Source organism: Salmo trutta, chromosome 27, assembly GCF_901001165.1.
Source record: "Salmo trutta chromosome 27, fSalTru1.1, whole genome shotgun sequence".
In the NCBI taxonomy this organism is placed as follows: Eukaryota; Metazoa; Chordata; class Actinopteri; order Salmoniformes; family Salmonidae; genus Salmo; species Salmo trutta.
In genome coordinates this window covers 13830698-13854866 of record NC_042983.1, presented here as the reverse complement: position 1 = coordinate 13854866, position 24169 = coordinate 13830698, and the positions used below count along the sequence as shown (strand labels likewise).

The 24169-nt window shown below is 43.0% G+C and overlaps 1 protein-coding gene across 5 annotated transcripts; it reads left to right on the top strand.

Moving 5' to 3' along the window:
• The first annotated feature begins 4371 nt into the window (after positions 1–4371).
• On the top strand, positions 4372–23562 carry LOC115164351 (tissue-type plasminogen activator). Of its 5 annotated transcripts, none has more exons than XM_029716746.1 (15): positions 4372–4512; positions 15057–15139; positions 15569–15611; positions 15989–16123; positions 16855–16965; positions 18034–18208; positions 18338–18429; positions 18624–18801; positions 19469–19554; positions 19868–19933; positions 20165–20366; positions 20480–20616; positions 21244–21384; positions 21811–21959; positions 22297–23562. In XM_029716746.1, the coding sequence occupies exons 2-15, from the start codon at positions 15077–15079 to the stop codon at positions 22462–22464; spliced, it is 1746 nt and encodes a 581-aa protein (XP_029572606.1). In that variant the 5' UTR covers positions 4372–4512; positions 15057–15076; the 3' UTR covers positions 22465–23562. The 5 variants fall into 5 exon arrangements, with proteins under 5 accessions (XP_029572606.1, XP_029572607.1, XP_029572609.1 ...); XM_029716744.1 differs by having other exon boundaries at positions 4373–4512; positions 15054–15139; XM_029716747.1 differs by lacking the exon at positions 15989–16123 and having other exon boundaries at positions 15054–15139.
• Positions 23563–24169: the final 607 nt, after the last annotated feature.

Below are 24169 nucleotides of genomic sequence, written 5' to 3'. Positions count from 1 at the left end.
ACAATCTTCAGTCACGGTTACTAGGTAAAAATATTGCTTTTGACGTGTCTGCCGATGTACTCTTCCACACTTTGCTTACTTCCTTACAAATAAAGATAGCAGTACACTGAAGTATAACTGCAGTTAGAGTGCAGTATAACTGCAGTATGCTGCAAATAATAACACAATTTTTTTTACTGCAGTAATTTTTCAGTGTAACTGCAGTTCAAATGCAGTACACTGAAGTTATTCTGCAATTACTGTGTCCAAAATACCACAGTTGACCGCAGTTATTGAAGTTTCAAAACCGCAATCTTTTTTTGTAAGGGTTGATATCTAGTGAACTCGTTCAAAACTGCCACTGTCCTGCTATGTCAGTTGGCCAACTGTGTTTACACTCGAACACAACTTATTCTTGCGCCCATCATCACAGCGGATTAATGAAATTATCACGTTTCAGGAGAAGACCCAGTTGCAGACAGTGTCGAAGTAACAAAAGTTTATTACTAGAACAGGGGGCAGGCAAAACGACAGGTCAAGGGCAGGCAGAGGTCAGTAATCCAGATCAGAGTCCATAAGGTACAGAACGGCAGGCAGTCTCAGGGTCAGGGCAGCCAGAGGTCAATGATCCAGGGTGGTGTGACAAGGTACAGAACGACAGGAAGGCTCAGGGCAGGCAGAATGGTCAAAACCGGGAAAACTAGAAAACAGGAACTAGAAAAGGACAGGAGCAAGTGGAAAAACGCTGGTAGGCTTGACGAACAAAACAAACTGGCAACAGACAAACAGAGAATACAGGTATAAATACACTGGGGATAATTGGGCTCCTGAGTGGCGCAGTGGTCTTAGACACTGCATCTCAGTGTAAGAGCTGTCACTGCAGTACCTGGTTTGAATCCAGGCTGCATCACATCTGGCCCTGATTGGGAGTCCCAATTGGTGCGCACAATTGACCCAGCGTCGTCTGGTTTGGCCGGGGTAGGCTGTCATTGTAAATAACAATTTGTTCTTAACTGACATTCCTAGTTAAATAAAGGTTAAAAATTAAATAAAACATTTTTTTTTAAGAAAACAAAAAAAAGACAAGATGTGGGAGATGGGCGACACCTGGAGGGGGTGGAGACAAGCACAAAGGCAGGTGAAAAAGATCAGGGTGTGACAGAAAAACACAGTTTGGAGAATAAAAAAATAATGAAAAAAATTATTTAAAAAATTGTATAATCTAATATATACTTGTTAAGAATACTGAGCGTGCAAAGTGTGAGCCACACAGATTTGGATTTGTTGGAATGTCTATTTCTCTGCTTTTGAGAGGAGCTGGCTAGTACATACAGTACAAATTGACTTTCAGCAATTGCCCTAAGCTAACGATATGCTACTTTCAACTTCCTTCAAACTGCAGAGACATAAAAATGGTATCCATGAGTTTGTCTGACTCTGGGTAAGGAGGAAATTACCCAAAATCACCAAATCCCAAAGTATCCCTTTAACCCCTAAGCCTAACCCCTGGCCTAGCTAACATTATCCACCTAGCTAATTGAAACGTTAGTCGCCTATCTAACATTAGCCAAAATAAATTGGAATTCGTAACATATCATACAAATTGTCATTCGTAACATATCATACCATTGATGGACATCCACATATTGGATCAACTCTACTCAGAAAATTGGATGCAGTCTATCACAGTGCCATCCGTTTTGTCACCAAAGCCCCATATACTACCCACCACTGCGACCTGTATGCTCTCGTTGGCTGGCCCTCGCACCATATTCACTGGTCACCATAGCAGCACCCACCTGTAGCACGCGCTCCAGCAGGTATATTTCATTGGTCACCCCTAAAGCCAATTCCTCATTTGGCCGCCTTGCCTTCCAGTTCTCTGCTGCCAATGACTGGAACGAATTGTAAAAATCACTGAAACTGGAGACTCATATCTCCCTCACTAACTTATAAGCACCAGCTGTCTGAGCAGCTCACAAATCACTGCACCTGTACATAGCCCATCTGTAAATAGCCAATCCAACGACCTCATCCCCATACTGTTTTTTTGTTGTTGCTCCTTTGCACCCCAGTATCTCTACTTGCACATTCATCTTCTGCATATCTATCACTCCAGTGTTTAATTGCTAAATTGTAATTATTTCGCCACTATGGCCTATTTATTGCCTTACCTCCCTTAGCTTACCTCATTTGCACACACTGTATATATACTTTTTTTCTATTGTGTTATTGACTGTATGTTTGTTTATTCCATGTGTAGCTCTGTGATGTTGTTTGTGTCACACTGCTTTGCTTTATCTTGGCCAGGTCGCAGTTGTAAATGAGAACTTGTTCTTAACTAGCCTACCTGGTTAAATAAAGGTGAAATAAAACAATTAAAATAAAATATGAATACATACCGTACAAAACGTAACATGTCATACTAATTGGGGTTCCCCGGATTTATATTTACTATGCTACGTCTACCCCTGAGTCCAGGTTGACAAAAGCGTTCTACCTGGAACCAGAAAGGGTTCTTCAAAGGATTATCCTATGGGACAGCCGAAAAATACTTTTAGGTTCTAGATAGCACCTTTTTTTCTAAGAGTGTAAGTAATCCTGGTAAAAACCTATTGGTATCATGTTCACTATGCTATGCAATGACATTGCCTTAAGTCAAATAGCATAATGATTTGTCAGTTGAGGGGGATGAGTGTCACATAGAAGTGTCGCCACCTGATGTATTCCCCATGCAATGACTGTGGCAACAGATTCTTGGCACTCAAAAGCTCAGTTTTTCCAGAATAGTGTCATCAAAAAGAATTCTACTTGTTTGTAATGAAAATGTCATCACATTTCAGATCAACAACAACATGAAACATCCTTCCCACATCTGGCTGATTTGCACCCTCACTGTGGTTCATACCATTCTGTACATATGCTTTTATTTATGTACAAAAACTCCACGCATATGACGTAGACAAAAGTTTTTACACTTGTGACGTGTGCTTTGTATGTGCATAGAGCCTCTAACTGAGTGGCCTATGTTTAGAGAAACTATTTCCTGTTTACATTTACTAAAAATGGTGTTGTTTCCTGGTCCTGTTGGCTCAATATGGGGTTTTGTAAAAAGGCCTAGTAATGTCATAATTACAGTACAGTTGCCTTTGGCGTAAGTTAACTCTGCTATACACAAAACTATACATCGTAGTAGAGGTAAAAGTGTATAGCTGTAACTTGATATAGTTCCAGATGTGCATGCCTTAAACTAACAAAAACCTGAGTTGTAGGCCTAATACCTTCACTAAGATTAGTACAAAATTGTGCACCAAACCCTAGATTCATGTTGCGTTGCGTGCGCTACATGCCTCAAAAAGGGGGTCAAAACTGTTTCATTGCATTGGCATTGTGGTCATCGCATTGCATTAATTACAGATAATTATTTTGTTGACATGACTTGGTTATAATTGCATCCTTATTCATCAAGTAGTACGAGCACAACCGTAACGTGACACAATCAGTGACAAACGTGTGTGTACTGTAAGTGTGTGTATGTGTGTGTGTACTGCAAATGTATGCGTGTGTTTCCTCATCAAACCCTGGTGACTCCACACTAATCTAACAGAGATGGAGTTGACAACGACATGTTCAATTAACTTCCCCCACCACTAAATTAGTCCATAAAAATAGTTTCCTCTCCCAGTTGAATAAAAGTTAAACAACTTCAGCCATATTCCCCATAACAGCACACAAGGACAATGTTTTGAAGTCTTTGTAGCAGCCCCTAAAGTGGAGTTGCAATGAAGAAGCTGTAGAATTACAATTTCTGTTGTTCAATTTCTATTGAATGAGTTGCTATTCAGGACCAAGTTTTTCAAATGTTATCTATCTGGATTTCGGGTATCGGATAGGGTTAAATGGCATGGAAATAGAATGAATAGAACAGGGATCCCCATTCAAGTCAATGAGTTGTCCGTTCTACTCATTCTATTTCAATGTATTTAAAAAAAAAACGGGCCCTGGTGACTGGGTGATTGACAGACTTCCTGAGGATGGGATGGGTCAAGACAGGGGATTGTGGGATGTCAGAGAGCTACACACACACACACACAGACAGACAGACAGACAGACCAATGCCTCTGGAAATAGTCAAATCATGTATAGTAACAATATAAAAATCTACGTTTTCAACAGAGGTGACTCAACATATCGAGTGGCAATAACTCACGTTGTGAATTCTGATTACCTCATTGACGCTGACCTCATACTCTGGCTATTATACGCTATCCGTTATCAGTTGCTTATATGCTCTAATCCGGAGCCAACCCAGATACCCGCCCAAACCGCATCATCATCGGGCAAGCCTGCCTCTCTGGGCTCGATCATTTCCAAAGAACCCTCCCTCTTCCGCAATAAAACAAGAGGCTCGGATAAAAACCGAGAGAAGCAGAGCAGCGATCACACCTCATCGTCAACCCGCTCTGGACCCCCGAACCCAATTGTCACAAGAGGGATATTGAGGACTAGGAACATACCATACACAAGGACAAGGTAAGGATATGGATGTCAATACAACCACGTTGCCTTCTGTTTTCCAGATTTCAGTTGGTGTTTAGGCTTTTGTAGAAGTGATTGCATTAGACTACAACATTTTGCTGATTATTTATGTATAGCAAGCATACTTCCTTCACCATGGAGTGGATTTAGTCCGCTAAATAACAGTTGATTTCTAATGGAATGCCAAAGGATTTCAGTAATAACGTTACTGTACTCAAATGGAATGTCAAATCAAATTTCAATTAACATTTAACATTTTAATTTCACGTTTTTTAATCGAGTTTTTCCATGCTTTGCCTTTGTACATAGTTTTAATTTGAATGCATAGGTAGGCTAATTATAATTAACTCATTATAGCAGTTTCTCACAGGTTGTAGTTTTGATGCTTAGAAATGTTTTTATTTATCTTATCTATAGATGAGATTACATAGTTGAATCTATACTTTAGTGTTTCCCTTAATTTATTTATCAGGAATATGGACCAATTCAATTACATCTAGATTTGGTTTATAAACTACTGTATGTCCTATGGAGACCTGGGTTCCAATACGTATGTATTTGAGGTATTTAAAATATGTTTTTTTCTGTGTATTTCAGTATTTTAAAATAAGCAGTCCAAAACAAATACTTTTATTTTAGTATTTGAATGGTTATTTGTAAAGAAAGTATTTTCAAATAACATTTTCAAATACCTGGGTTACATGCATGGGAATGTAATTTAGTCAGTGTATTTGAGTATTTTCAAATACTTTACAGGTGTATTTCCAAATACATTCCGATATTCAACTACTTGTCTTTTCAAATAAAAAATATCTGAATACTTCATTCGAAATGTATGTAAAAGTAATTGAGATATTTGAAATAGTATTTAAACCCAGGTCTGGTCCTATGGGAATTTGGATCAGTTAAGGGTGTAAATGGCAAGCGGATATTTACACTCTAGGCTAGTTATGCTCCATTACTTACACAGTATATAGCTCTCATGTATTTCAGGTCTATGCCATTCTTGTCACCTGATGGTGGATGTCTCCGCACCTTGGCACATGTAGGCTATGTTGGGAGTGACAGAGTTAGTCAGTCAAAAGGAATTCACCTATTAGTGCTTTCTCACTGCTCAAAACAACTACTGCTGACCATTCCCTGCCACATCTCTCTCTCCCACATTCCTCTCCCCTTCTATCACAAATCTTTCACACCCAAACTCATCTCTCTTTCTCCGTCCCTCCACCTCTCTCTCTCCATTCATCTCTCTTTATCCCTTTCTCCACCTGATACTCATGTATTCTTTCACTAATGTCATTGTTCTCGCTCATCCCTCCCCCTCTCTCGCCATCCCTCCACCTCTCTCTCCATTCTTCGCTCTCTATCCCTCTCTCTCAACCTAATACTCCCCTCACATTCTGTGTCATACCGTCATCTCTCTCCCACCTCTCTCTCCAGTGTTCATCTCACTATCCCGCTCTCATTTCATCATCCATCAGTTCTCTCAGTAATCAACAGCTCTAAAATGAGGTCATTCTAAAACTTCTTGTTGCAAATAGTTGTAACAAGTGAAGCAGTTGTGAATCAGTGTTATTTCAGATAACAGGACAGAGATTACACTGAGAAAATGTTTCTTGGAATGTGGTTCCCCGGAGGTAGCTGTGTGTGTACAGTTGAAGTCGGAAGTTTACATACACCTTAGCCAAATACATTTAAACTCAGTTTTTCACAATTCCTGACATTTAATCCAATAAAAATTGCCTGTCTTAGGTCAGTTAGGATCACCACTTTATTTTAAGAATGTGAAATGTCAGAATAATAGAAGAGAGAATGATTTATTTCAGCTTTTATTTCTTTCATCACATTCCCAGAGGGTCAGAAGTTTACATACACTCAATTAGTATTTGGTAGCATTGCCTTTAAATTGTTTAACTTGGGTCAAACATTTCGGGTAGTCTTCCACAAGCTTCCCACATTACGTTGGGTGAATTTTGGCCCATTCCTCCTGACAGAGCTGGTGTAATTGAGTCGTGTTTGTAGGCCTCCTTGCTCACACATGCTTTTTCAGTTCTGCCCACAAATTTTCCAAAGGATTGAGGTCAGGGCTTTGTGATGGCCACTCCAATACCTTGACTTTGTTGTCCTTAAACCATTTTGCCACAACTTTGGAAGTATGCTTGGGGTCATTGTCCATTTGGGAGACCCATTTGCGACCACGCTTTAACTTCCTGACTGATGTCTTGAGATGTTGCTTCAATATATCCACATACTTTTCCTACCTCATGATGCCATCTATTTTGTGAAGTGCACCAGTCCCTCCTGCAGCAAAGCACCCCCCGTGCTTCACGGTTGGGATGGTGTTCTTCGGCTTGCAAGCATCCCCCTTTTTCCTCCAAACATAACGATGGTCATTATGGCCAAACAGTTCTATTTTTGTTTCAACAGACCAGAGGACATTTCTCCAAAAGTATGATCTTTGTCCCCATGTGCGGTTGCAAACCGTAGGCTTTTTTATGGCGGTTTTGAAGCAGTTGCCTTCTTCCTTGCTGAGCGGCTTTTCAGGTTATGTTGATATAAGACTTGTTTTACTGTGGATATAGATACTTTTGTACCTGTTTCCTCCAGCATCTTCACAAGGTCCTTTGCTGTTGTTCTGGGATTGATTTGCGCACCAAAGTACATTCATCTCTAGGAGACAGAACACATCTCCTTCCTGAGTGGTATTCATTTATTTTACCCTTTTTTAACTAGGCAAGTCAGTTAAGAACAAATTCTTATTTTCAATGACAGCCAAAGAACAGTGGGTTAACTGCCTTGTTCAAGGGCAGAAAGACAGATTTGTACCTTGTCAGCTCGGGGATTCGAACCTGCAACACTTTCGGTTACTAGTCCAACGCTCTAACCACTAGGCTACCCTGCCGACCCAGTATGACGGCTGCGTGGTCCCATGGTGTTTATACTTGCATACTATTGTTTGTATGGATGAACGTGGTACTTTCAGGCATTTGGAAATTGCTCCCAAGGATGAACCAGACTTGTGGAGGTCTACAGTTTTTTTCTGAGGTCTTGGCTGATTTTCCCATAATGTAGAGCAAAGAGGCACTGAGTTTGAAGGTAGGCCTTGAAATACATCCACAGGTACACCTCCAATTGACTCAAATGATGTGAATTAGAAGCTTCTAAAGCCATGACATAATTTTCTGGAATTTTCCAAGCTGTTTAAAGGCACTGTCAACTTAGTGTATGTAAACTTCTGACCCACTGGAATTGTGATACAGTGACTTATAAGTGAAATAATCTGTCTGTAAACAATTGTTGGAAACATGACTTGTGTCATGCACAAAGTAGATGTCCTAACCGACTTGACAAAACTATAGTTTGTTAGCAAGAAATGTGTGGAGAGATTGAAAAACAAATTTGAATGACTCCAACCTAAGTATGTAAACTTCCGATTTCAACTGTATGTGTGCGTGTGTTGGTTCCACCTTGTGTCTGACTAGCTGTGTATATAGTTGTACGCTTTAAGCAGCTCTCTTAACTTGGGAAATCCTCTGGACAGCATCTCTCAGTACTACAGCACACTCTTAGTGTCCTCGGATACACTGTGAATGAACGAGACAAACATGAGGTGGTTCACATGCACCCCCATCAGGTCAGGGTCCCTTCCAGGAACCGGCTGACGATTAAGGGGCCGCATAGTAGTCCAAACTCAGCTATGTTGCTTAGTAACAAGTTGATCCCAGATCATTGCTTACGGATCAGTGCATTTAGTGCATTCTTTGCTCTGAATGAGTATTGTAGTCTGTTAGTGAGTATTGTAGTGTGTTGCGTCACCAGGAATTGTGTGGCGGCTGGGTTGGCTGGTGGTTCAGGCCAGGGGTCCACTCAGTGCTCCGTCTGATTCACAGGTCATGAGTCACTGGTCGGCCAGTCTGTCTGGTCATAGAGTGATATGTTTAGTGGGTTTCATTTGTTAGACAGTGGGTGCTCTATTCGATATGTCTAATTTTAAAATGTGATCTGATTGCTCTTTATGTATAATCTCTCTATCTATCCATCCATTGGTCCATCCCTTCCTCCCTATTTCCTCTACCCTTTCTCTCCGCAGCCTACGGTTGATGACTCAACTATTCTCTCCATACAGCTAGCTGCGGTCGACTCATTTACTACTCTGCTGACTTCAGGGGTTTTCTTTCCCCTCTTTGTATTCTGTTACTTTGTCACTTTTCCCTCATTCTCTCTACCCTTTTTTCTCTTATGTTGCTCCTGTCTCTTTCGCCTGAATCTCTACTTTTTCTTCTCATCTTTGTTCTCTCCCTCTTCTCCCCCTTCCCTCTCTCTAAACCGGAATGTTTTTCTGTGGCTACGTTCACCATCTCTCTGATGAACAGAGCAGGTGTTATACCGTGGTTACATCCCAAATTGTACCCTATTTCCTATTTAGTGCACTACTTTTGTCCAGAGCCCTAGTAGTGCACTAAATAGGGAATAGGGTGCCATTTGGCACACAGACCATGTGTAGAGTGGGCATGAAAGACCACAATGGCCCCTCTGTAGTAGACCCCCACACCAGACCCCCTTTAGAGGGGTTTAGATAAAGACCCCGATATAGCAGGCATAGCTCCAGCCAAGTAGCTTACCATACCTAAGTAACACATAGTGTCATCACAGTGTTAGGTCAGTTGTCAAAGGCAGACATCAGCTTTCATGACATGTGTTATATCATTATTATGACGCAGTTAATAACTTAGTATAGTCCTTATGATAGTGTGGGCATAACCTATCCAGTGTCTCGTCCACAAAAAGTAATGACGAGACATTGTCGCGGGTGCACCCTCTCTGGCCTCTAGGTCACCAGGCTGCTCGTTATGGCGCACACCTGTCACCATCGTTATGTGCACCTGCGCGTCATCAGACTCCGCTGGACTCCATCACTTCCCTGATTACCTGCCCTATATATGTCACTCCCTTTGGTTCCTTCCCCAGGCCTTATTGTTTCTGTTTCAATTTCATGTCTGTGCGTTGTTCATGTTTCTTGTTTTGTATTATGTTACGTTTATTTATTAAAACACTCACTCCCTGGACTTGCTTCCTGACTCTCAGCGCACCACGTTACAGACATGGAAAATAAGACTATTTTAGAGTATTGGAACCAAACCTAGGAAGAGAAGGAAAGGAAGATAATTAGCTAGAACCAAACCACAGGTGCGTATTATTCTAGTTCACTCTGGTTCAATGTGATGCTAATCAGATCACTCCTATGGCTGCCTGGTTTCCCTCAGTGCAGAGTAAACTCTGTTATAACTGTGTTATGGCACATATATATGCACAGTCCCATACACCATAACATACACACACAGTTCCCTCTTGTCTACAACTATTTTCTTCTTTTCAAATCAATTCATTAAGATTTATTGGTATGGGAAAATAATATTTTCCCATCAGCAACATCAGTACTATTGTTTAACTGCATACTTTAAAGTTGTTTCCTCTAGTTAGTTCTTATCCTCGCTCTAGCAGCTGTAGATCAGTATTTCAAAACATCCTTATTCAGTTTGATGATCGTCCTGATGTTTGACTAGAGTGCTGTGTACTGCGGTGCTGAGTTAAGTAAAACACCGACCCCTGACCCTAACACCTAAGCCTTACTTCCTTATATCCCTTGAGAGGTGAAATGGCCGCTGTCTGAATATCTACCTGCTGAAGCATTCCTGTGGTCACTGGTCAGCACGTCACCCATCCTTACTGTACAGGTCGGCTAGGTAGACTCGTCACTCAGACTGACAGGGGGAGTAGGAGCTGTGCTCAGCACTTCGAGACAATTCTGTTAGCGTCATCAGAATCAGAATCACAATTTTTCGCCAAGTCTGCTGCATGACTTAACACTGACAGGAAAGTAAGCTAGGGAGTTACCCGCATAGTGATGTGGTTGTTGTGGGGGAGTTTGATTAGTTTGTGTGTCTGAATATTAGCCTTAGTGTTCTGGTATGAGGCTGATGCTGTTGATAGTCTGTATCTGACTAAACTCCAACAACAGGCTTCAACAGTCTCTCATTCACATCAACACTCATACTTGATCTTCTAAGAGAGCAGAGGTTTCCTCTGGCCCTCATGGGTCTGAAGGGAATATACGGTCATAACTTTTTCTGAAGAAACCACTAATTAACTAGGTGGGACAGACAATTGCCTCCTAATCCGTGCTAGGAAATGAGTTAAACTCTCATTAACTAAAAGCGAGAGAAAAACAAATGGCAATTTTTTTCCCCTTTTTATCTTGTAAAATGCTACCAACAAAATAGGGCTGTGCAACTGTATATGTGTGTTTGTGTTTTAGTGTGGGTGCGTGTGTGTGTTGGATCTTGTAAGAGCTAGTTTAGTAGAATCATTGCCAGGCCACAAACCAGTCCTACACAGACACACCGCATTGTGGGATTATCAAACAGCAATTGATAATCCTGTGGTGTCTGAGGCAGCCTCGCTTTGTGACGGGTGCCCACGTGTGTGTGTGTGTGTGTGTGTGCGTGCGTGCGTGTAATAGACACATGTTAATGATAGAAGACGGGCACTAAGCGTGTGTGTGGGTCTGGACATGAGGACTACACTCTTAGAAAAAAGGTGCTATCTAAAACATAACAAACTGGATGCAGTCTATCACAGTGCCATCCGTTTTGTTACCAAAGCCCCATACACTACTCACCATTGCGACCTGTACACTCTCGTTGGTTGGCCCTCGCTTCATACTCATCGCCAAACCCACTGGCTACAGGTTATCTACAAGTCTCTGCTAGGTAAAGCCCCGCCTTATCTCTGCTCGCTGGTCACCATAGCAGCACCCACTCCTAGCACGCGCTCCAGCAGGTATATCTCACTGGTCACCCCCAAAGCCAATTCCTCCTTTGGTCGTCTTTCCTTCCAGTGCTCTGCTGCCAATGACTGGAACGGACTGCAAAACTCTCTGAAGCTGGAGACTCATATCTCCCTCACTAGCTTTAAGCACCAGCTGTCAGAGCAGCTCACAGATCACTGCACCTGTACATAGCCCATCTGTAAACAGCCCATCTATCTACCTACCTCATCCCCATACTGTATTTATTTATTTATCTTGCTCCTTTGCACCCCAGTATCTCTACTTGCACATTCATCTTCTGCACATCTACCATTCCAGTGTTTAATTGCTATATTGTAATTACTTCGCCACCATGGCCTATTTATTACCTTAACTTACCTCCTTTGCACTCACTGTATATAGACTTTTTGTTTTCTTTTGTTTTACTGTATTATTGACTGTATGTTTTGTTTATTCCATGTGTAACTCTGTGTTGTTGTATGTGTCGAATTGCTATGCTTTATCTTGGCCAGGTCGCAATTGTAAATGAGAACTTGTTCTCAACTAGCCTACCTGGTTTAATAAAGGTGAAATAAAAATAAAATAAAATGGTTACTCGGCTGTCCCCATGAGAGAACCCTTTGAATAACTATTTTTGGCTACAGGTAGAACCCTTTTGGTTCCATGTAAAACCCTTTCTACAGAGGGTTCTACATGGAACCCAAAAGAGTTTTCCCTGGAACCAAAAAGGGTTATACCTGGAACCAAAAAGGGTTATCCTATGGGGACAGCCAAAGAACCCTTTTGGAACCCTTTTTGCTAAAAGTATATGTGTGTGTGACAGATAAAACATAAAAGTGAGTGACATGGGACACACAGGCTCAGTGTTAGCAGGAAACATATGGCCTGGTCTGACAGACTAGAGGGAGGGACGGTAGGAAACAGAGAACAGAACACAGCGGAACAGCTGCACCAAGGAAACCGGGATGGAAACTAAACCCAGCGAGAAAAACTCATGCTCTGCCAGAGAGGCTCAGCTAGGGTATAGAAAACACAGCCTGAAAACACCTGGGGGTTTCCTCCAGCTGAGAAACACCTGGCTTGGAAGGGATATGTACTCTTCTCTGTTTGTGTACAGTATGTGAGTGTGTGTGTGAGTTCCACAAGTACAGTCCTGCAGTCATCCCAGTGAAAGACTCAGGGAGTCTTTTTTCCAGGAACATCTTGTCTTTGTGTCTTGTGAGTTGATTAGCTTCACATTCCTGAGCCGTGTCTGTGTGTGTTTGCCAGCGTAGCAGTTTGACCTCATTTATATCAAAACAACAGCTCTATTAGCCCAGTCAGACACACATGATGAGTCAGACAACCGCCAGCCGGCTGCGGTGCGTGTGTGTGTGCGTCTGAAGTTTATATGTTGGACTTGGTCCCATCCAATGACCACAGTGCCGGAGTCTTCTTCAGTCTCTTTTCACTCTTTCCATCTTCCTTGAACTTTCTAGGGTTTTCACCTTTTGTCTTTCTTCTGTCTTCCCCCCTCTCTCTCTCTAAGGTTGAGTCATGGTTAGTCACAGTTGACAGAGAGGCAATGGTTCCTAACAGGGTTTCGCAGTGCATCTCCAATCTGAAATGTATGTTTACAGAGAGAAGTAGATTCATTCACATTTTACTCCAATGTTTATTTAATTTCAATGACTGTGATATGTGGTTGTCTTACCTTCCCTAGTTGAATGCACTTACTGTATGGCGCTCTGGATAAGAGCGTCTACGAAATGACCTAAATGTAAAATTCCATTAGCAGACACTCTTATCCAGAGCCAAATAGCACGATCATCACACCTCCACCATCACCACACATTTAATAAATACCTAAGTTATAAATGTCAGTTTAAACTAAGTGTGTTGTGTGGTTAGTCGCTAGTGCAAAAAGGCTTTTTGGAGTCAGACTCTGTAAAGTTGCCGGTCATTTCCCCCCTCATCTCTCTGTGTTGTCGTGAGTCATTCTACCCGCCCTACATCTGCTCGTCTCTTTAGGAACCGCTTCCATACTGCCCTGGCTTGGAATGTTGGGAAAGGGCTTCGGCGATGTTTTGTGAGCTCACACACTCAGAGACACTCATACGCAGCTCTTTAGACTTCCCCTTGCCTGTCCGGCTGTGTTTAGGTTGTTTGACACTGTTCTTTGTTCCTTAGGATTAAGGGCTATGGTCTCTGTTAGACACTCATTCACTGGAGGGAGAGAGAAAGAGTGAAGAGGGTCTCGATCCTGTTTATCCCAGAGGGAGCACAATCTTGTAAACACAGCGGACAATGGTTATGAGTAGGGAGGTGAGACGAGGACATGGGGCAGGAGGTAGGGGCAGAAGTTCTGCAGAGGGACAAAGGAAACATTTTCTTTATTTAACCTTTATTTAACTAGGCAAGTTAGTTAAGAACAAATTCTTATTTACAACGACGGCCTACCAGGGAACAGTGGGTTAACTGCCTTGTTCAGGGGCAAAACAACATATTTTTACCTTGTCAGCTCTGGGATTCAAACCAGCAACATTTCGGTTAATTGACCAACGCTCTAAACACTAGGCTACCTGCCACCCCATGTATCAAACTACAGGATACATTTTCTGTCATCATCGAAGTTCTTTCCAACGTAAACACAGACTCACTCTGTTGATTCTGATACTGTACATGCAGTTGGCATCAGTATGACTTCCACACACACACACACACACACACACAAATGCTAAGCCACGCCCACGGACCTTAGTTTCTTCTCCGTAATGAGTTTGGATCTGAGTAACTCCCCCACCGGCCACCAAATGTGAAAACATTCGGGGCCGCCTGATTGGTCCAGAAACAAATACTGCTCTGTCGTTCGCTACATACTGAAGTCTGAGACTGAATTCATTGATAGGTTGGGCCAGAGTTGGACAATATGTCATTGGCTTTGATATTCTGATTGGTTAGAGACGATCCAATCGTTGATGACTTTGTTTTGTAAACGCCCCTTGTGCACCTCATCACCACAAACGACTTCAATGAAGTCAGTCTCAGACTTCAGTATGTAGCGAACGACAGAGCAGCGGAAGAGCCATCAGCAATGCCCTCCAATTCCCCAAAACATTCCACCTCTCTCTTTCTCTTACTCAAAGGAAAGGTCAGGGTTAGGGTTTGAGGAAGGGTTAGTATTGAAGAGTCTATCTGTCCTCTACACACATCAGAGTATTATAATGGTGACATCAAATCACATTTTATTGGTCGCATTCATATATTTAGCAGATGTTATTGTGGGTGTAGTGAAATGCTTGTGTTCCTAGCTCCAACAGTGCTGCAATATCTAACAATTCACAACAATTCACACTAATCTAAAAGTAAAAGAATGGAATTAAGAAATATATAAATATTAGATCGAGCAATGTGGGAGTGGCATTGACTAGAATACAGTATATACAAATGAGATGAGTAAAGCAGAATGTAAACATTATTTAAACATTATTAAAGTGACTAGTGTTCCATTATTAAAGTGGCCAGTGATTCCAAGTCTATGTGTATATAGGGCAGCAGCCTCTAAGGTGCAGGGTTACGTAACCGGGTGGAATCCGGCTAGTTGGACCTATTGTTCACTAGGATATGTTTTGAACCCAATGACTTGACTTGTCCTGAAACAACCAACAGTCTCTTTCAAATAGCTCAATAGTACCTTTACTTATGTATGTTTTAATTTATTTTCCAGCAGAAAAGATCAAAGACACAACCATGGCCAGAATATTGGGACTGCTGCTCTTCCTGTCAGCTCTCTGCTGCTCCCTAGCGGACAAAGTAGGTACCACACCCACTGCACAAACCACAGCTACAGATAGATATAGAAGTTGCCCTTTGGTGCAGATCTAAGATCAGCTTAACCTCTCAAAATGCATCAGGTGGAAAATGCTAAACTGACCATAGATCTGCATCTAGAGTTAACTTCATCAGTACTGTTGCCATGCAGACAGTTAACTTCATCACTACTGTTGCCATGCAGGCAGTTAATGTCATCAGTACTGTTGCCATGCAGACAGTTAACTTCATCACTACTGTTGCCATGCAGAGAGTTAACTTCATCACTACTGTTGCCATGCAGACAGTTAACTTCATCACTACTGTTGCCATGCAGACAGTTAAGTTCATCACTACTGTTGCCATGCAGACATGTGTATTTGTTCGTACTGTGGAGCTTTGAGATCATTTCTCTTACCTCTCCCGTGGCAGATTGAGCTTCGTCGCGCGAAGAGAGGGACACGCTACTATAGAGGTGAGCTTGGATCGCCCGCTCTGCCATCTACAACTGGGTCAATCTACCCTCAGCCTCTGACACCCCACGTCTGTCCCTCTCGTCTGTCCCTCTCGTCTGTCCCTCTCTCCACACTTGTTAGCTACAATCAATCATTTGTTTGTGTGTCACTTACACCTTGTCTTTGAATCTTACTGTCTCTCTTGTAGTAAATGACTCATGTGTGTGTCTCTCTGTGTGTATGTCTGTCTCTCTGTTTTTGTGTCTTTGTCTCTGTCCCTGTGTGTGTGTGTGTGTGTGTGTGTGTGTGTCTGTTTGTCTGTCTGTCTATCTGTGTGTGTGTGTGTGTGTGTGTGTGTGTGTGTGTATGTGTGTGTGTGTGTGTGTGTGTGTCTCAGCGCGTTGTGTGGATGGGGAGTCAGCTGCGGTGCGTGGTTATGGGGACACATGGATGAGATGGAGGGGCCAGCGTGTGGAGTACTGCCGCTGTGCATCACAAGGACGAGAGCGCTGTCACTACGTGCCCGTCATCAGTGAGTGGAAACACAGATACACTTACACATAGATATAGATACAGACCAACACACACACTCTCACAAACCCCCACACCGTCTAGGGCGGCAGACTTACTACACTGTTCAGCCTGTAATTTCTGTCTGTGTATGTGTCTTGTTCTCTTTTCCAGTCTTCCTTTTCCACTGTTTGTCTTTGTTGGATCAACAGAACCCCCACCTCCCTCCCTCTGTCTGTCTGCCCCCATCTCGCCACTCTCTATTTACAGTACCTCTCTCTCTTCTGTTTCCTTACTTCCTCCACAATGGAGAGTGGTTGGTGTCGTGGAGAGAGAAGGTGCAGTCTAGGATGGAGAGTCATTAGAAAACTCACCCATTGTGACTTTCACCATGTTTTAACACTCTTGGCACAAACCCTCCCATAAACATGTCCTTTCACCCCCACTGAACAACGCTGTGAGGCGTGACCACCCTCTCTTGATGACAGACAAATCACTACCATATTCTCCGCCTGTGTGAGGTTGTACGCTGTCAACAGAGAAATTGGAGGTTGAAGCTGTTCTGACAAAGGGAAAGGATGAGAATTTGCGACGCTAAAGAGTCCATGACATTTGTTATAAGAGGTGGGCACTTCGTCTGTGCTGCAGCCATTATTGTTGTTAGAGAAAGAGAAGAGGTGTAAAAAAGAAATACATCCAACGTGTCTAACCATCGCTCTCTACATCCCCATCTCCCTCCCTGCGTCCCTGTAGCCTGCTATCAGTCAAGGTGCTACAACGGGGGAACCTGTAAGGAAGCGGTCTACTCCTCTGACTACCTGTGCCAGTGTCCACCGGGCTTCACAGGAGCCCAGTGTGAGATCAGTAAGTAGAACACGTTCAGAGATCACACTACACTACACTGTCAATAAATACTTCTCCTCTGGGCCCATATACTACTGAAAAACAAGAACAAGGGGATATGACCAGTTTCCATTCTATCCCTTAGTCTTTATATAGATTCATTTAGCACTATATCGCACCACTATAAGTGGAATAACACAACCTTAGCCCCGGGCTAATTTGGCTGTGCCCTGCTGCACTGCTATTGAGTCTTATCTAGGACTATCTAGTAGTAATCTTGGTTACCATCATCATTAGACCAGTAGACACGCAGGAAATGGTAGAATGCAATCCTACTACAATGGCTCATAGCGATTATGGAGTTGTGGTCTGTGGGCCAGCCGGGAAAAAATTCTGAAACTCCATGAAACCCAGTGGTTTGCTGACATAAATCAGTTTGTTTTATTCCGTTTGGAGGCCGTTGTAGACACCCTACCCACTCAACATTCAACATGTAAATTCCAAATAACATGTTGACTGTTTAATGAGTGCGGTCACACCCAAATGAGTGAGCCCACACCCAAATGAGTGAGCCCAGAGTCATATCATGTGATGTAATCTATCAGTGTCATCATTCACCAATGGTCATTTGTTGAAACCACAGCGGCCAAACTCTCCACATATGACTCTGAGTGAGCCTAACCAGACCCGTATACTCTCTAAATGAGTTTAATCAATACTCATGCGTGTGTCATTTCATGGATACCATAAGATCAGGGAGCCAAAACCCAGAAGAGACGTGTGAATGAGTCCTTAGTCATGTAACCATGACGCAGGATGACAGGCGGATGCCATGAAGGACGACAGCTAGACAGACACACAGAGAGACTATCAGATCAACATGGTTGTTATGATGTGGTTCCTCATAGATACCAATGACGGTGTCCAAAATGGCACCCTATTCCCGACATAGTGCTCTGCTTTGGACCAGAATCCTTAGTGCCCTGGTCAAAAGTAGTGCGCGATTAAGGAAATGGGGTGCCATTTGGGACATAACCTATGTGTTTGGATGGCTGGATTGTATAGATTAATTTCTGTCTCTCTCCACAGACACCACTGAGAAGTGCGTGGTGGGCCAGGGTAAAGGGTACCGTGGTACGTGGAGTATCAGTCGGATCGGCTCAGAGTGTATCAACTGGAACTCTACCACCCTCAGAGGGAAGAAGTTCACCGCCAAGAAACCAGAGGCTAACAGCCTGGGGCTGGGCAACCACAACTTCTGCAGGTACACACACGCACGCACGCACACACACACATACACGCACGCGCACGCACGCACGCACGCACACACACACACACACAACAATCAAGCCTTCTAGATCAATTTTCCCCTCCCCTGTTCTCTCTCTCTCAGGAACCCAGACAATGATACTAAGCCATGGTGTTATGTCTACAAGGGAAACCAAATAGTCTGGGAGTTCTGTACTCTCTCCAGCTGCCCAGCAGGTAATAACATGATTAACTATGATACCATTATAGTATACCGGTATTTGGTTACATTGTTGCCTTGCCAAACTATGACAAGTAGGCTAAATCAAAAACAGATTGGCACCCAGGTTGCTTTACTGACTAACGTTATTTGGTCCACAGAGTAAATTAAATCTGAGTTCATCTGCGCCTCACCCTGTGTGTTTTTCCAGACCAGAGCCCAGTGGAGTGTGTGCAGGGCTCAGGGCAGACGTACAGGGGGACGGCTGCCGTCACTAAGAGGGGCTCCAGCTGTCTTCCCTGGGACTCACCCCTCATCACCCGCAAGTTCTACAATGCATGGAGGTCTGACGCCAGACAGCTGGGGCTGGGGAGTCACAACTTCTGCAGGTAGGATCATAAACGTACACAAACTCTCTCTCTCACGCACATATACACCACAGGAGGTTGGTGGCACCTTAATTGGGGAGGACGGGCTCATGGTAATGGCTGGAGCAGAATGAGTGGATGGTTTCCATCCTCACAGATCACTGCACCTGTACATAGCCCATCTGTAAACAGCCCATCCAACTACCTCATCCCCATACTGTATTTATTTATTTATCTTGCTCCTTTGCACCCCAGTATCTCTACTTGCACATTAATCTTCTGCACATCTACCATTCCAGTGTCTAATTGCTATATTGTAATTACTTCGCCACCATGGCCTATTTATTGCCTTACCTCCCTTATCTTACCTCATTTGCACTCACTGTACATAGACTTTTTGTTTTATTTTTTCTACTGTATTATTGACTGTATGTTTTGTTTATTCCATGTGTAACTCTGTGTTGTTGTATGTGTCGAACTGCTGTGCTTTATCTTGGCCAAGTCGCAGTTGTAAATGAGAACTTGTTCTCAACTAGCCTACCTGGTTTAATAAAGGTGAAATGAAAAATAAAATAAATAATGTGTTTGATTCCATTTGCTCCGTATTATGAGCCGTCCTCCCCTCAGCAGCCTCCACTGATATACACACACACACTGACTTATAGACTCTCCTCTGGCTCTCTTACAGGAACCCAGACGGTGATCTTGGCCCCTGGTGTCACGTCTACAAGAACATGAAGCTGACCTGGGAACTCTGCGATATCACCAAATGCCGTGAGTATCCCCGTTACCTTGTTACCATGACTACATTCCAATAATATCGGCCACAATACGCATCATTGTCCTCTCATGTGCTGGTCAAATGGCCACTGTCTCTTCTGCCAAGTATTTCCATCATCATCATTACCTACAGTAGCTTACTGTAATGCACATGATAACTAAGAAGACAATGAGTCAATGTCTGTCAGGATTGTAGTGAGTGAAATGTGTAGGAGGTTAAATTAAATACACTTGCAACTGTAGTCACACTGTATGAGTACTTGATATCTAATGTCATACTGAACAGTATCTGTTGTTTGTTTTTTAGCGAGGAGACCAACCACCATTACTACTCTAGGCCCCAGGGCTCCCACCAACAACAACAACAACAGAGGTAGGACAGCCACAAAATAACACATCCAATTCACCTCTACACAGCGTTTCTCCTCCTCCACACCTCCCACTCTCCTTCTATTCCTCCTCCACACCTCCCACTCTCCTTCTATTCCTCATCTACACCTCCCACTCTCCTGGGCTCCTCACCTCTCCTTCCCATGAATGTTGAGGTTTTTCTATCTACAAACAGAAAAACAAATCTAATATAAAGGCCGTCCCCCGTGGGTAGGTAGCTGTGGCCAGCGTGCTGACAACAATCTCCCCTCCTTCCGTATCCTGGGAGGAGCCCGGACGAGTGACATCACAGAGCAGCCGTGGCAGGCAGCCATAAACGTGTACCGGCCCAGAAACAAAGCACATTTCTTCCTGTGTGGAGGGGTCCTTATAGACTCCTGCTGGGTCCTCTCTGCTGCACACTGCTTCGACGACGGGTATGTCTACTACACACACTCATGTACGCATTCACACACATACACACGCATCCACGCACGCAGTGCACACCCACCCACATGGGTGTAACTCAGTGATCTGCTGTCTCCGTCAGGTTTAAACCAGAGCGGCTGCAGGTGGTTCTAGGTAGGACGTTTCGTAAGAACTCCTCCAGCAGTGAGCAGATCTTTGAGGTGGAGAAGTACTGGAGCCACGAGAAATACAACAAGACAAACTTTGACAACGACATTGGTGAGCCAATGCAATGTTAAAGGCCCAGTGCAGTCAAAATTCAGTTTTCCTGTGTTTTGTATCATATTGTACAAAAGCTGATGAAAAAAATGTATCAATGTAATTTCCTGTTAGTTGCTGGTTGAAAATACAATTTATATAGGACCTTCTAATCAGCCTGTTTGTATGGGTGGGAGTTTTGGCTTGCCTGGTGACAACACCAGGCGGTAAATTGGTTAATAGACCAATAACAAAGAGAGTTCCAAACTTCTCTGCCAATAACAGCTAGTTTTAAGTTTTCCTCTCCTCACTCAGACCACTCCCAGACAGTCCAAGCTAAATTCTCACATGAGAAATAGTTTTTTACTAAAAAGCATTTTTTGTCAATTGTAATGGAAAATGATTACGATAAGGTACTTAATTGTCACCCAGAAATTATTTGATATAAAAACGGCTGCATTTGGGTCTTTAAGCACTGACACGTCAATCCTTAATAATAACCATGCTTATGACTAATGGTTATGATATGGCTATGACATGATTATGTAGCATATTTGAAGAGCCATTAAAACCATAGTATAGCACAATCACTCATTCTCTCCCGGCCCTCCTCCTCGGTGCCCTCTCCACATCCTCTTCCTCCCTCAGTCTTGATGAAGTTGAAGAGTGATATTGGCCTGTGTGCTGTGGACTCACCGGAGGTCCTACCCGCCTGTCTGCCTGACCCAGGCCTGGTAATGCCCGACTGGACCGAGTGTGAGATCTCCGGCTACGGCAAGGAGAAGGAGTGTAAGACAGACATCATCCTTTTCTTGGAATTCTTCATCTCTTTTTTAAACTGGTTCTATGGTTTATTTTCTGTAGCCTAAATCACACAGAATCATTTTTAAATACCTACGGCAGTGTTTTTTAATCCTGGTCCCAAAAGGGGGGCCATTTTATTTTTGCCCTAGCACTACACACCTGATTCCTCTAATCAAATGGTTGATGATGAGTTGATAAGAGGAATCAGGTGTGTAGTGCTAGCTAGGGCAAAAACTAAACCTTTACAGGATTAAGAAACACTGCCCTAAGGGAATACATGCATACATTTAATACAGTATCTTCTGACGATAACCCTTGCTATCTTTTTTATGTAGTCTAGAGATGTAACAATGTTCTATAGGCTATAGGTGCATTGAGGAATGAATCTAATACCCTCCCCTCTCCCCATAGTTGATGCGATGTACTCTGAGCGGGTGAAGAGGGGTCACGTGAGGTTGTGGCCTCAGGACCGCTGTGTCCCTAATGTCTTATCTGGACGTGTGGTCACCTCCAACATGCTGTGTGCCGGGGACACCCGGGGTCTGGACGATGCCTGCAAGGTGAGGAGGGCGCTTTTTCTTCCCTCTCCTAACACCCTCTGCCTGCATCCCAAATGGCACCCTATTCCCTATATAGTGCATTTGTCGATAGTAGTGCACTATATATGTAGGGAATAGGGTGCCATTTGGCACGTAGTATGCAGCCCTAAGCCCCAAACACTCTCTGCAACACTCAGCACTTAAATAGCTAGTTAGCTGGTATGGTTGAAACAAGTATGTGTCATGTTGGATGTTAGTACTACTGCTAATCTTTATCAAACGGAACTGTATGCCTACCGCTGAACCATGACTGAACCACAACTGACCCATGTCCCTCGTCGCCTCCTCTCCTCTGCAGGGGGACTCTGGTGGTCCACTTGTCTGTCCCAAGGATGGGAGGATGACTCTGATGGGGCTGATCAGCTGGGGAGATGGCTGTGGGAAGAAAGACACACCCGGGGTGTACACACGTGTTACACAATACACTGACTGGATCAGCAGCAAGAAACAGGAAACTAGCCAGTAAACAAACACACAAACACATGCACATACACCCACCTGGAGAGAACTTGTGAGAGAATTCATCTGACTCCATCATCAGAGAATTCATCAGACTCCTGTCCATCAATCGCAATGAATGCCTTAACCAAGGACCGGACAACCACTTAACGCACAAATGGAACCGCCAGTACTCCAGTACATTCTGTGTAAGCATTGTTTAACTCTTGTGCTTAGAGGTAGGATGCAGTAAGGTCAGAAAAAACTAAGAACACTATATCTCCAAAGTGAATATACTGTTAATCAGTCCAGCTCAGTGCCTTCCAGCTGATTCCTGTTCTACACAGAGCTATATCTCCATATGCAGCTTACAGAATGTTGGACATTTACTTTGCACACAAGGTTCCATAGGAATGTATATAGCCACTCCAATTAACATTTTTCTGTTCATTTGGAGTGAATTTTACATTGGTGGCTTGCTGTCTGAATGTTGCCATGTTACATCAGTGCATATGTTACCCTTCCCCACTATAACATTAACCACAAGACAATCTGCTGGATCAGAGTCAATGTAAGACAGCGGCTGCATTCCAAACTGATCCTTGAACTGCATGAACAAAGGGGTTAAGTTTTCCTATTGGAATAAAGCCTGAACACAGCCACCATTATCTGTCTCCATTCCATAAGTGTTGGGTTGAGCCCAGCGATCAGCATGTACAGTATTTTAATGTTGGTTTTATGTTGAAAAGGACTGGGAGGTGTTTGCAATGACTGGGTGTTTGTACTGTATCTAACAAAAGCTCTTTGCTTGCAAAGCACTTGGACTCCACTTCCTTCCCATAGTATAGTATTTGGTTATGTTTGAGTGGGTGTTCATATTATGTATTATCTCATAAGCATACACCCTCTCAAGGACAGTAATGTTTTATTTGATTTTACTTGTGTGTATTAAGTTAATATTTATGTCTATTAATATTACACTTTTTTCTACTGTAATAGTTTATGTTTTTTTAATAGTTCAATGTGTAGTGTTTTGGAATTGTTGTTTATGTTTATCATTTATTTCTGGGGCTATCATAAGAAAGACATACACCCATCTCTTTAAATAAAAAAACATTTAAGTGAAGTTGATGGTCGATCTCTTCAATTTCTCTTGTTGTTACAGGGGAAAGCTGTGCCATAGACTAGAGGAAGCCTAGAGGCCTAGACACATAACAGCACATACACACAGAAGTCATTTTAATGAATGTATCATCATGCCAGCACACACTGATTCCTTCCAAACCACTCATTGTTGAATTTACGATTTCCAACTTGTTGTGTAATGTTTATGTCCAATGGCTGATGAGCACTGATACGTTTTATCTATAATTTCTCTTCATTATTTCTCTTCATGATGGCGCCAGAGGGGATGGCTACCGTCTTATCAGCTCTTAACCAACCATGCTATTGTGTTATTTTTTTCGCGTTGTTCGTAACTTGTTTTGTGCATAATGTTGCTGCTACCATCTCTTATGAGCTTCTGGACATCAGAACAGCGATTACTCACCTCGAATTGGACAAATACTTTTTCTTTAATGAGTCGGACGGGAAGGATATACTTCAATCACCCGAACAGACCCTCACCCCTGTCATTCGCTGGAGAAGGAAACTGAGATTTCGCGGAAAAAGATTAGGGTGCCCTGTGAGGATCAGGCGACGAGTGGCTAATCTGCCTTTGCCTTCCGTCCTGC

Bases quoted from the DNA above. Each gene is read 5' to 3' on its own strand.
- LOC115164351 (XM_029716746.1), top strand. From the start codon at position 15,077: ATGGCCAGAATATTGGGACTGCTGCTCTTCCTGTCAGCTCTCTGCTGC. The intron at 18,802-19,468 runs GTAGGATCATAA...GCTCTCTTACAG, and splicing joins GGGAGTCACAACTTCTGCAG to GAACCCAGACGGTGATCTTG. The intron at 20,617-21,243 runs GTGAGCCAATGC...TTCCTCCCTCAG, and splicing joins AAACTTTGACAACGACATTG to TCTTGATGAAGTTGAAGAGT.